Source organism: Chiloscyllium punctatum, chromosome 44 (assembly GCF_047496795.1).
Source record: "Chiloscyllium punctatum isolate Juve2018m chromosome 44, sChiPun1.3, whole genome shotgun sequence".
Classification (NCBI taxonomy): domain Eukaryota; kingdom Metazoa; phylum Chordata; class Chondrichthyes; order Orectolobiformes; family Hemiscylliidae; genus Chiloscyllium; species Chiloscyllium punctatum.
In genome coordinates, this window is record NC_092782.1 from 3,673,248 (window position 1) to 3,687,751 (window position 14,504).

Consider the following 14,504-nt stretch of genomic DNA (forward strand, 5'->3'; position numbering starts at 1 on the left):
TGGCCAAACATTTCAACTCCCCCTCCCACTCTGCCGAGGACATGGAGGTCCTGGGCCTCCTTCACCGCCGCTCCCTCACCACCAGACGCCTGGAGGAAGAACGCCTCATCTTCCACCTCGGAACACTTCAACCCCAGGGCATCAATGTGGACTTCAACAGCTTCCTCATTTCCCCTTCCCCCACCTCATCCTAGTTTCAAACTTCCAGCTCAGTAACTGTCCCCTTGACTTGTCCGGACTTGTCCGACCTGCCTATCTCCTTTTCCACCTATCCACTCCACCCTCTCCTCCTTGACCTATCACCTTCATCTCCTCCTCCACTCACCCATTGTACTCTATGCTACTCTCTCCCCACCCCCACCCTCCTCTACCTTATCTCTCCACGCTTCAGGCTCACTGTCTTTATTCCTGATGAAGGGCTTTTGCCCGAAACGTCGATTTCGCTGCTCGTTGGATGCTGCCTGAACTGCTGTGCTCTTCCAGCACCACTAATCCAAAATTTGGTTTCCAGCATCTGCAGTTATTGTTTTTACCTCATTGTCAATGCTGGTCTGCTGCATAATATCAGTAGGTCACAAGTATATCAAATGTCAGATTAAAACTAATTTGTGTTACTGGATAAGCCTTCTTTGGCTCATAGCAGAGCTGAACAGATTCTCCAAAAAACAAGCAAAGATTTCTGCCACTATGACATCCTGAAAAGTATTGTGCTTCTGAGAAAACATTAATCAGACACTAACTTATGTTTGTGGTGTCAGAAGCAATTGGTCCGGTTTCCTTTCATTCCAATCAAGGGACACAAAACATCCTTATACACTATTATCTGTCTAGTATATATTAGTTTGTCTGATAATTCTTCCAGATAACTTATACAGGGCAATTCCTACTGAGGACTGCATTGGTGTCATTGGGACAAGGGGAGGTGTGTCTAAAGCTGTCATCTTGTTATTTTTATTTATTTATAATTGTAGACCAAAACTGGAAAAAAAACTAAGTTATTTTAAGGAACTATTGAACTTTTGAGAACAGGTTGCTGGAACACATTGTGTGTTGCATTTACACTGTTACTTTGTAAATAGTGGGGAGGAGAGAGAAGATGGCATGGATTGAGAATGGGTGGAGAGTGGGATTGTGCCGAAACAAACTGTTTAATAGTTTAAGCAGCTGTGACTTGTCTGGAAGTTTGAGGCAATCAATATGACATAATCATATGCTCAGTTCTAGGCAAAATTGAAGAATGTCTCCAAAATTGAAGAAGCACAGCCTGTGTTTATATTTCTATAACAAATTAACGTAAGCCTGAAGATGGCCAATAATTGTCTTCTACCATTTGCTATAAGCTGTTGTTTCCAATCAGTGAAATTCAACAATAAATATGTAAATCCCCTGTGTTCATGGCAAAGAACAGAAAGAACTTGAAAAAGGAAATCAGAAGTGAAGATCTTAGGAAGAAAGACAAACATCTCAACAAAGCTTGTGGACTGGTGTTATTGAACTATATTTCCAGTGCTTATTTTCCCTCTATCTGGCTTGGTGGTTCAGTGGTTAGCACTGCTGCCTCACAGCACCAGGGACCTGGGTATGATTCCAGCCGTGGGAGACTGTCTGTGGAGTTTGCGCATTTTCCCTGTGTCTGCGTAGATTTCCTCCAGGTGTTCCAATTTCCTCCCACAATTCAAAGATGTGCAATTTAGGTAAATTGGCCTTGCCAAATGGTTCATAGTGTTCAGGGATGCGTAGGTTAGGTGCATTAGTGAGGGGTAAATGTAGGGGAATTGGTCTGGCTGGGTTACTCTTCAGAGAGTCAGTGTTGATTTGTTGGGCCAAAGGGCCTGTTTCCATACTGTAGGGATTCTATGGTGATTCTAAATGATTCTTACCATCGATGTTTTCTTTTGTTTTATCTGTGTCTGTCTATATGTGCATGTAGGGTTTTAAAATTGGGTTAGAATTTCAACTAATAGAGTTATATGAAGTTATTAATTCCTGGTTTTGATGTGCCTTTAGCTAGTATTTATTTAAAATCAATACTCTTTCTTGTTATGTACAGAAATTTGGTCAATAATTCCATCATATTGGTAAATGGGGGACTTTGCATGTTTTGATTAAAGCATTAACATTTGTGGCACCTCTGGAAGTTGTGGGGCTTGAAATCAATGCACTTTTCCAAGTGCCATGTAACAATATGACAAACCATGAACAGCCTCAAGATAACTGAGATGGGTGATGGGAAATCATAAAAATTGTTAAGTAACATTAAAGATCAGATTCAACTTAATTTCTATTGGGATCAATTTGAAGAATAAGAGAAATCTACACTGATTCTGCCTCAGTGGAAAGTGCTTGTTAGAACTAAATCCTATAGATCAAATAAACATGGAGTGATAGAAATCAATATAACAACAGTTAGTTTAATTGTCCTTGACACAAGATATTTACTGAGTGTTGTCTGATGAAAGTCTAGTCTGAAACAAAGAATATTACCTTTTTCTGAACTAACGCAAGTAGGTTCTTCTGAATCTGGAGAGTTACAAGTTTCCTCAGAAATGCTCCATGAACGTGCAAAATTGGCAACTAATTCTTCTTCCATACCTTGTGCAGACAAGAAGTCATCACCTGCATTGTCATTGAAGTTGCCACATAAGCCTGAAAAATAAATAATTGAAAAAAACTCAAAAAATAGCATGATCTGATTTGGTTGAACAGAGTTATTAACTGAATCATATCATCTAGTCCAAGTTCAGTTTCTCTAAACAGATTTAGTTAAAGCAACATCTGACATTAAGCATTGTTTTGCACTGTTTTAATATTTTCTAACTGCTCATATCAAAACATCCGGTTATGACCTGACAGACAATTTTCATAATTTAATTTCTATTATTTGCCCTTTTCTGAAACCACCATTGTATTTCCAAATTCCTTTTCTTCTTCAAAGGGCATGAACCATTGTCATCTCCCAAACTCATGCCCATCTTTCTCCTAATCAGGTTTGAATTAGGTTTCAAAAACATCATATCAAAACAGATGTGTTGTGACTTTAACTGTAGTGGATTTAATCTCTTGTCTTTTTCAACCTCTTTGCAACTTTGGCAGGTTTCACTTCACAATCCTCTTCCAAATGCCTGTATCAGCTCTTTCTTGGTTGGTTACCTCTTCAATTAGAGATTGATCATCATCAGCATCTGATTCAATATTAGCCATGATTGAATGGTGGAACAGTCTCAGTGGGCTAAATTGTCTATTCTGCTCCAAACTCTTATGGTCTTATGAGTTATTTCTGACCTCTATATTGTTGCCTATCTACATGTTGTCCCTTTGTGATACCACCCAATGACATGTGGTTAGCTTACAAATGTCTGTCCAATTTTACTTCTTCACTAACTCCCTGTTGCTTTTGTGTTGTCTGGCTGCATGTCCAAAATCCAGGTCAGAATCCCATCTTTTGGAGCTAGTCACAGGTCCTTGACTAATTTACGTACCTGATCCTAACTATCATATCAGTTGTTCGTAGTCTCAAGATCATTTTTGGCACAGCTGATTGTCCAACCCATCTGTCTACACCTCTTAGTTCACTTCTACTTCAACTCATGAATTCACTTCATGAGTTCATAAGATACACAAGCAGAATTAGGCCTTTCGGCCCCTTGAGTCTGTTCTGCCATTCATTCATGGCTGATATGTGCCTCAGACGAAAGTGAAGACTGCAAATGCTGGAGATGAGAGTTAAGAGTGTGTTGCTGGAAAAGCATAGCAGGTCAGGCAGCATCCGAGGAGCAGGAGAATTGACTTTTCAGGCATAAGCACTTCATAGGCTATGTGCCTCACCCCCATTTTTTTGCTTTCTCCCCATAACCCTTCAACCCATTACCAATTAAAAATTTGTCTAACTCTTTCTTAAATTTACTCACTATTCCAGCATCCAACATACTTTGGGGTAATGAATTCCACACTAGGTTATCCTTAACTCTGTTTTAAATTTGCTACTCCTTACCCTAAGACTATGAACTATTGTCCTAGAATTCCCCATGAGAAGAAGCATCCACTTCACATTGATTTTATCTAGACCTTTTTTCATCTTGGATACCTCAATTTGATCTTCCCTCATTCTTCTAAATTCCAGAGAGTATAGGCCTAAGCTGTTCAAGCTCTCTTCAGACAATAAACCCCTCATCTCTGGGATTAATCTAATGAATCTCCTCTAAACTGCCTCCAATGGCACTACGTCTTTCCTCAAATAAGGAGACCAAACCTGTGCACAATACTCTTGGTGCGATCCCACCATGTCTTGTACAGTTGCAACAGTACTTCCTTGCCTTTACATTCTATTCCTTTAGCTATAAATGCCAATATTCCATTTGTTTTTTTTTATTATCTGCTGTACCTGCATGCTAGTTTTTTGTAACACATGAACTAGGACACCAAGATCCCTCTGACAGGAACACCTTAGATAATAAGTCACCTTCCTATGTATGACCTCGCACTTACCTACGTTAAACTCCATCTGTCACATTTTGGTGACACTCCTAACCTATCTATATCCAATTGTAAGGTTCTTATTTCCTCATTGCAATTTACCATCCTACCTATTTTTGTGTCATCCACAAATTTGACGATAGAGCCTTCTATGAGAAAGTAAGGATTGCAGATGTTGGAGATCAGAGTTGAGACAGTGTTGCTGGGAAAGCACAGCAGGTCAGGCAGCATCTGCGGAGCAGGAGAATCAATGTTTTGGGGCATAGGCCTTCATCATTCCTGATAAAGGACTTATGCTCGAAACATCAATTCTCCTGCTCCTTGGATGCTGCCTAACCTATTGTCTTTCCCAGCAACACATTCTCAACTATATAGCCTTCTATCCCTGTATCCAAGTCGTTAATGTAGATTGTAAATAGTTGTGATCCAAGGACTATTGTGTCTTGCCATCCAGAAAAAAACTCATTTATCCCAACTCTCTGCCTTCTGTCCATCAACCAGTCATCTGTCCAAGCTAATAAATTAGCCTCAGTCCCATATGAAACTTGTGAATTAATCTTTTGTACAGCAGCCTATCAAATGCTTTCCGGACGTCCAAATATATTATGCTTACAGGATCCCCATTATCCACTTTACTTGTTACATCTTTGAAGAACTCTAGCAAATTAGTCAAACATGATTTGCCTTTCATAAAACCATGCTGACTATGATAGTTAATGTTTTGACTTTCCAAATGTCCTGATATTGCTTTCTTGGCAATTGATTCTAACACTTTCCCATCAAAGATGTTACATTATGTGGTTTTTAATTTCCTACATTTTGCCTCCTTCCCTTTTTGAATATTAGCATTTTTCCAATATATCGGAACTTTTCCCATGTCCAGGAAATTTTGGAATATTCCCTGGACACGGGAACACAATTCATTTTAAAAACTGTCTCCATGCCATTGTAATCTTCAGACCTGATAATTTCACTCTATGTCCACTTCAGCTCATTCTGAACAGTGTTACCTGTGTCCTTTCCTGAGTGAGTTTACTCCTACTCATCCCTGTCAATAACATTAACAACAGCAAAGATATCTAGACTATATATGTCCTGAATAGAGTGTGACTTTGAGTAATTTCTTGATAACATATATTTCTTGCATATGATTTACTGATTTTCCCCAGATGTTTGGGGCTGAATTATAGTTAATGATGTTAGCGAATTTGAATTCAAGTTAAGTCAAGAATATCTGTTGTCAGATATAAATCTGTCTCAAACTTACACAGTTCCAGCTTTTGCCAAGGCGAGAAATTTAGTGGAAAGCTTATCTATTCCAAAGGAGCAGATTTCCACTTTAATTGTTATAACAAGGCGGTGAAACTCATTGATGTCTGAATTTTAAGTGTGAATTGGTTGATTAGAAAATGGGTTAATAAATAAACATTATATGCCATCAGTCAGGTTAGGAAATTTGACAGCTTCATCAATGTGAACACTTCGTGTGTTTGGGAGGTGATTGTCTTCACAATTTGCATCCTAAATCCAAGTGGCTGCTCACAAAGGCTCTGCAATTGGGTATTCTGCTTTACCTTCACTCCTGGTAGTCAAGAAATAATTAGCTAGTCATACCTTTTACTGTGTTTTTGTGGTTTTCCTGCAGTGAAATGTATAAATGCATGATAGGAGATGTCTGCACTTGCATTTTTAGCCCAAATGATGTTGAAAATTGAATGAATTTTGTTGACTTCTTAAATATGATTATTCCACCTGTGAAATGACATAACTGTAGTTTAACTTAAGACTGAACAATTTTACTGTCATATTTAAATGTTTGATTTTCTTCAATTTTTAGTTTACCATGGTTTAGAGGAAGTTTAATTTCATCTCCATGAGAGTAAACGTCGCCATTATTGTTGAATTCATAATTGACCTATAACAAAAACGATTAAGTTTAGTAGGATCATTTAAATAGAGTCAAAGAATTATACAGCATGGAAACAGACTCTTTGGTCCAACTCATCATCACCAATCAGATATCCTAAACTGACCTAGTCCCATTTACCAGCATTTGGCCCATATCCCTCTAAACACTTCCAACAGATGCCTTTTAGGTGTTGGAATTCCACCTGCCCCTACCAAACATGATTAAAAACAGTTAAAATTGAAGAATAGAACAAGCAAGTGAATAATAAGTTTAATTTGACAGTTTTTCCTTACACATAATATTGATAGAAAGGATAGTTATAATTACAAGCAAGAATGATCTTTGAAAACGTAAGATTATCAACTGACCAATTCTCCTGTTCAAGTACATGTATATGTGGCCACAAATCTGCCTACCAAGATGAGAGGCGAAACTGTCCTCTGGCAAAAACAGCACACGTGTACCATTGTAAAATTGAAATGAACCTTTCATTAAAAGGTTGTCTGGACTTTAGATTCCCTTCCAGAAAATCATAACCAAATAATACCATTTTTACATCCTTTCCCCATCTTCACATTACATGATAAACACTGACATTAATGTTCTGTATCAGATATTTTAAAATAAAACATCAATCACAGTAAATAGAACATGACACTAAAAATAATCACCTATGCTTACCTCAAGCTGGTAATATGAAACACGTCTTACACATATCTCTCCAACTGCTTTTTGACACATTTGCATCTCAATAGTTACTTTCCAGTCATTTCCCTGTGGTATTTAAAAACAAGAACTTTAAAACCCATCCAAACAAGATAAGGCATTGCAGTTTTTTCCTACCACAAATATAACAAAGTAGCTCACATACCACAACTGCATAGTATGCGCAATTGCCTCTCAAATTATAAGTTTTTTTATCAAATGTTGTGATGTATGTTCCTTGTACTTTACATCTGCTGGGACAGCTACGATGAGAGCATTCCCAAAGTCCACCATTGCAGACACTAAATAAGGAAGGAAATAATTGATAGCAGTGAAATCTTTGACAATTGATGAATGTACACATATGAGCTAAATTCTGTACGAGCTAAATTAGTAACCATTACCATGTCTGACAGGAAGTGTTCCTTCTGTCTCCACTATCATAAGTCATACCACTGTATATGCACGGACAACTTGAGCTCTTGATGCATTTGTTGGTGCCTCTTATATCATCAAGAACTGTGCCTGAAATTGAAAAAGGTATAGATGCCCTGAATATCAATTAATGTAGTTTTAATTTTAAATTGTAATGCCAGAAGCCTTGGTGATGCAGGCTCTTATCTAGAACTGGAGTTTTGGTGCTGTGTCAAGACTCACGTTTTCAAATTAACTTGGCAAAAGATAGTTATAGAATGTAATTTGGTAATTGGCTGGGAGGGTAATAAGCCATTGATTTAGTGACACAGAGAGGAATTTCCTCAAAACTTTTCCTAAATTAGCAAAAGGTCACATTTATTGCTCATCTGTAACTGCCCATGAACACATGGCGATGAGCTGTTTTCTTGAGATTTCACGTAGAACAGAATAGAATAGACCAGAATAGAATAGAATAGAATAGCCTTTATTACCATATGCACTCAAGTAAGTGCAATGAAATATTTCTAAAGTCACCTCCCGGTACGATCTTAGGTACAGGACACCTAGGTACAGACACTTTAAGTGTTGCACACAATTGAAATAGTTAAAAAAACGATTAGCAATGGTGATACAGTGTTTAGAAGTCCAGAATGACTATAAAAGGTGTCTATCAGTACTCAGGTTCTCGCCCTTATCCAACATGAGTCCATGCCAACTGGCTTTAAAACATGAGGCCACAATACGTCCATACATTGGCCTCCATCCAGGACTCACTCTCCTGCCGCTCCAGGCTCTGGCTCACAAGGCACACCAACAATGTAAGTGTGTCTGTGTACCTGTGTGCCTTTCCCTCTCAATTGGTCAGATGGTCTGATTATTTCTTTTTAATTTCAGATTTTTTGGCATGAGTAAAATATCCATGATATGAAAACCATGCCTCAGGTAACATTTAAATCATTAATGGTTAGAAAGCTTTTGTGAAAATTTTAAAGTTGGGCAATCAGCTCTGCAATTGACTATCAAGACAATTGACTCTGCAATTTTAAAGGTGGGCAATTGACTATCAAGACAAACATTGCTGTAATGGTTGGGGACAAGCAGGAGGCTGGAAGAACACAACAAGCCCAGTCTCATCAGGAGGTGGAGAAGACGATATTTTGTGCGTAACTCTTCTTCAGGATTAGATGTGGGGGTAGAGGCAGCTAAAGATAAAGAAAGGAGGGGAGGGGTATGGGTGGGGAGAGGGACAGAGTGGTGAAGTGGTGACAGATGAATACAGGTGGTGGGTATTACCAGGCAAGTCGATGGGAGGAATGAATCCGGTTGGTAACTGGAAGGAAACGTCGGTTGGAGGGATGGAGGAGAGGAGGTGGGGCTGGAAAGGGAGTCAGGGGATGGGTGGGAAGGTTATTTGAAATTGAAGAGCTCAATGCTGAATCTTCAGGATAGTAGTCTGCCCAGGTGGAAGCTGAGGTGTTGTTCCTCTAATTTGCAATCTGATTCACTGCAGCAATGGAGGAAGCCAAGGATGGACATGTCGGAGAAGGTATGGAAAGGGGAATTGAGTGGTCAGTAACTGGGAGATCAGGCTTGCCATTACTGGCCTGACTGAGATGCTCGGCAAAATATGCCCTTAGTTTACGTTTGGTCTCCCCTATGTAGAGATGACCACATCAGGATGCAGTAAACTAGGTTGGAAGAGAGGCAGGTGAACCTCTGTCTCACCTAGGAGGACGGTTTGTGGCTCTGGATGGTGGTGAGGGGGTGGTATGCTGGTAGATTTTACAGAGGAAGGTACCAGAGAGTTCGGGGGTGGGGGGCTTGGTGGGGAGGATGGCGTGTACCAAGTATTGGCAAAGACAATGGTCCTTGCAGAAGGCAGAAAGGGGTGGGGAGGTGAAGATGTTCTTGAAGATGGGGTCTAGTTGGAGTTATGGTTAGGGACAGCAATCCTGTTTTTAAGTTTGGTGCAACCATATGCATTTCATTCCTAGAATGGTAACATTTACAAGCAGTATGATAGCTCACAAATGAATTGATTTGCAATGATGCAATTGAATGTTTATCAAACTGAATATCTCTGAGCAAAGATACAATACAAATGCAGGAATAGATCTTTCCTAAGACACACAGGAAAATATAATGGGAATGGATTTAGCCTCTGAAAAGAAAAATAATTGCAGGCTTTCGGAGAAAAGGAAGGAATAGACATTATTTAAATTGGTCTTCCAGAGAACCAGCATGGACATGACAGGCCAAGTGGTCTTCTCCTGTGGTGTATTCATTCTGTGATTATATGATTCCTTGCTAGAATAGACAAACATTTCAAATCCGTTGCTCTGATTGACAGAACAATGTTGTATTAGAGTTTCATTTTCCTGTAAAATGCCACTCCTAAATTTGAATGTGTTGATCTAATAATGTCATTGGACATCCTCTTCGATCACTAAATGACTTAAATGAGCATTTCAAATAATTCACAAAATGGCACAGCAGATAGACTACTGACGTACAAGAGGCAATTACTGCATGCATTTGCATTTTAAACTATTTATTAATAAAAATATGAAGAAGGGAAGTAAGCTTCATATGAATAAATCCAGGGTTTAACTGTTTAGTTCTCAAGCACCCTTAGATCCCCACTTCAATCCTACAGCAAACATGTACTTTATACTTAATCTTTGTGAAGTTTTGATCCTGAATCTAACCACCATTCTAAGCAAGGTTTTAGCATCATCACTTTGCAACCCAATGTACAGCATCAATACAACATTGGTCACACCCTAATAGATAAAAGTTTTGTCTCAAACCCTCCCCTACACTTTTAAGACTTTAGGCACCACAGCCTACCTCCAATGATCAAGATGTTAGCCCACAGTCTCCTCACTCATACCTATCCACAATGACTCCTTTTGCCCCTGATTGGGTAGCACTACCTCAATGCCTTTCGACTTTTACATCAATTCCCTCTCTAACTTCATTTTCCAACTGTAGAATCTCTTACCTTATTGGTTCCATGTTGTCTTAAAAACTAATTGTCACAGGCTCTTTTCCTTTATTCCTCTAGCATTCTATTCTTGCTCTCCTTTCCCTCAGCTGGCACATCATATATCTACTGCCTCAAATCAGTACCTTGGTGTTCAAAAAATTCAAATGCATCTCAACTACAGTACTTATACAATGCCACAGGAGGCTGGCATAACCCATACAATACTATATACATTAATCAGTCTCCGTTTTGAAAAATATTGTTACCTGGTGGGCATTCACAAGTGCTTACACAAGCATCTTTTTTCTGTTGAGGCTTTTGATTAGTACATGTTGGAATAACCTCTGCACCACAATCCCTGTAAATCCGGTTCTCAGGACAAAAGGGTAGATCTGGAAAAGAGAAGGCATGCATTTCACATTCAATGTTAGTGAGTAATGATGTCTAAATATCATTGGAAGGAAGCAGAGTTAACATTTCACATTGAAGACCTGCAGCAAAATTATCAGTAATAAGATTCTCAACAGCTAGAAAAGATAATCCAATTCTGCAACAAGTCAGTAGTAAGAGGCCTATTTGCTTACATTATCATGCTGTGAATACATAACCTAGCCTTATTGTTATGCAGTTTCATATTTTCTTTCATACTGGAGAGAAACTAGATGGTGAAAAATGTGTTGCTGGAAAAGCACAGCAGGTCAGGCAATATCCAAGAAGCAGGAGAATCGACGTTTTGGGCATAAGCCCTTCTTCATTCCTGAAGAAGGCTTATGCCCAAAACGTCGATTCTCCTGCTCTTTGGATGCTGCCTGACCTGCTGCGCTTTTCCAGCAACACATCTTTCAGCTCTGATCTCCAGCATCTGCAATCCTCACTTTCTCCTAGAAACTAGATGGTGACAATTTCCCAACATGAAGGTCAGAGTGAGTACATAGGCACTTGAGCATGAAATTTATGTGTCTAGCCATCCAACCTGGACAACATTCACTTACATATCAGGGCATGTTCCATGGACAGTGACTGTCCCAATACCTCATCGACAGATGTTGGCAATGTGTACATACCATAAGTTATAGAGGGATGAGGGGTCATCAACAGTGACAACCTTTTTCAACATGGGACAGTGGACCCCAATGGTTGGCATGACTAAGCTGTAGGAGAAAGTGAGGACTGCAGATGCTGGAGAGACAGAGTCAAAAAGTGTGGCACTGTAGGATTAAAGCTTGGAGTAAAGTTGAGCTACTCATGATCAAAAGGGATTGTAAAGGTGAACATTCATGAGATGATGTCATAATTCAGAGAATTACATGGGAACATGTAGAAGCTCAATAATAATGGGATTTATAGGAAGTGCAAGGAACTTGGGAGTTTGGGAGGTGGGGATGCAGGGGATGGGGCAGCGCTTGACAATGAGGCTGTATCTGTGACTCACCCTATTAGGTGAAAACTATGTTGCTTTCCGTACTCATACAAATAGTAAACTTACAATGGAAATGGGAACTAGTTGTAACCACATACAGAGTCAAGAGAGAGAAAGTATTTTTTAAGGATGTGGGCTCTACTTGTGAATGATACGAGGCCTTTCAAGAGGCAATTGCATTAATCAGCCACTTGCACAGTACTGGTTTATCACTGTTCCCTGCAACTGAAACACATAGAGTATCTAACTGCATGGTTTACAGACCTGGGTGCAAACAATCTTTGCAGATCGAAAATAGTCATCTCTGTGAAGCAGAGGTTATCACAGGTGACCTTAGAAGTGTTACCTATGGGCTACTATTCACCAAGAAAATCCAGGATTTCAGTGACTTCAGACTGACACAGAGCTAACTTCACCTCACCTTGAACTATAGGTAATTACTAAGATATTGGGGGTAGGAACATTAGGGGACAACGCATTAAGTATCATACAGCACTTATAGTAGCTTATTTGTACACATGGCTTATGCTACATTCAGTGAATAAGGAATCTGTGTCTGAGGTCCATACAGAGGCAATCAATGATCCTTCCTTGTTGGAGACCTCGATGTTCCACTGTGCAAAGGATAATGCTGAATTGTTATTTGTCAGTGATAGAAGTGCTGACTGCTTGCATAACTAAGGACCTATCCTGTTTCTGATATTTCCTCACACAGGTTCATGGAAACTGTTACCATGTATCCAGTCACAACAGTGATTATCATTACAGTGGACACAGTGCTATGAAGATGCAGTAAATGGATGAGGATCAGATGTGTTAGCAAGCCCAGGACTAGGAGCTGCCAGTCAAGACATTTCAGAATTTGCAGTTGACTGTCCCCTCCTGAAGTGGCGGGAGGTACAGGAGGTCCAGAGACTATCATCCTGAAAGCCACTTCTTTCAGATGAGTGAGGTGCTGTGTCATTGAACTCTGCCAACTGCTGGAGTGGTATCTGTGATTTGAAGGTATGGTAGCCATCCTCTACCTGTGACCATCAAGGGGACAACTACAGGAAACAGTCATACAAATAGCTCTTTCCAAGGATCCAGTTGTGTGGAACCTTCTAATCCTCAACCCACAACTTTGTCAAGGCTGTTACAGATGCAGTTTGTGCCAGATCACACTGCTAAATCTTATTCACCCGTGATGAGGTAAATGATGCAGCCCCAGAATTAGGCTTTGTCAACATGACTGTAAATGCATCACATTGACAAGGCCATATCACAAAGCAGCTGAGTTCATCAACAAAATTATTCTATTTCATCAATGTGAAAGCCACCTGTGATGTCAAGAGGTAAACATTCTTGATAAGTCGGGCTCCTGCTTCATTCTAAGAGCTGTGTGTGTCACAAGGATGGTTGCAAACAGACAAGGGCTACACTCAGCAACCAGGACTGAAGGCCCTTTTACACAACCACTGGCTGAGGCTAGGTAGATACAATTCTTCAACAAGGGAATAGATGATAGTCCTGCTGATGATATTATTCCACTGCTTGGACCTGTCTGCAGGGAGCTTCGAGTACAGTCCAGACAGTGAATGCTATTATACTACTTTTTCTTAGTATGCTGTGCTCTGCTGAAGAGCTTAGAAAACAGGAATAATCTTCAGAAAAAGATGATGAGGACTCTAAGTAAAGGGAACAGCAGCATCAGATACAACAAACCAAATAGGACTTAATTGACACTGGGTTCCAATCGACATGAACTGGGAGCACTCATTGACTGTAAATTTGATGGTACTTGAAAGGCAAGCAATTCCTATAAGAAGGGTTTATGCCCGAAATGTTGATTCTCCTGCTCCTCGGATGCTGCCTGGCCTGCTGTGTTTTTCCAGCACCACATTTTTCAACTCTGGTACTCCAGCATCTGCAGTCCTCACTTTCTCCCAATTCCTATATGGTCCCAGAAGCAAATGCAGCTTTGCTTTGATTGGTTTCAACTTAGTTTTCTTAACATTTGTTCACTGGAAGTGAGCATCGCTGGCTAGGCAAACATTTATTGTTGTCCCTAATTGCCCAGAGGGCAGTTAAGAATCAAACATATTGCTGTTGGTCTGCAGTCACTTGTAGACCAGACCAAGTAAGGATGGCATTTCCTTCCCTAAAGGGCATTGGTGAAACAACTCAGTTTTTTTCAACAATTGATAATAGTTTTAAAGATTAGATTAGATTTTTGTTGAATTCAAATTGCACCATCTGCCATGCAGGTTTTAAACCCATGGTCCCCAGAGCATTACCTGGGTCTCTGGATTAACAGTCCAGCAATAATGCCACTAGGCCATCGTCTCAAATATTTCTGTTGCTAAATAAAAGCATACATTGTCAATAATTTAATGGCTTTCTATTATATGATGCAGTCACTTTGTACAATAAGATAATGTTATTCTTCACTGTGGGCTTTAGGACAAAGTACATTTAACAAGATTTTAAGAGGGAGCATACTAAGGACTGGTAACCTGTAAACCTTGGTTCTTGTAGTTGCAGTTACAATGCTTATTGATCAGACAGACAATGATGTATAAATGCAGAGAATTAATTAGTGTGAACTTTTA

The 14,504-nt window shown here is 39.6% G+C and overlaps 1 protein-coding gene across 1 annotated transcript in view; it reads right to left on the bottom strand.

The window, feature by feature from the left end:
* LOC140466672 (uncharacterized) overlaps positions 1-14,504 on the bottom strand; it is a 112,503-nt gene that overhangs the window by 75,693 nt on the left and 22,306 nt on the right. The window contains exons 9-15 of the mRNA XM_072562121.1: positions 10,760-10,885; positions 7,492-7,612; positions 7,254-7,389; positions 7,064-7,156; positions 6,316-6,388; positions 6,088-6,225; positions 2,485-2,646 (exon numbers count right to left, since the gene is read on the bottom strand). Of these exons, the coding sequence (XP_072418222.1) occupies positions 2,485-2,646; positions 6,088-6,225; positions 6,316-6,388; positions 7,064-7,156; positions 7,254-7,389; positions 7,492-7,612; positions 10,760-10,885 (849 nt within the window). The remainder of the gene's footprint in view (positions 1-2,484; positions 2,647-6,087; positions 6,226-6,315; positions 6,389-7,063; positions 7,157-7,253; positions 7,390-7,491; positions 7,613-10,759; positions 10,886-14,504) is intronic.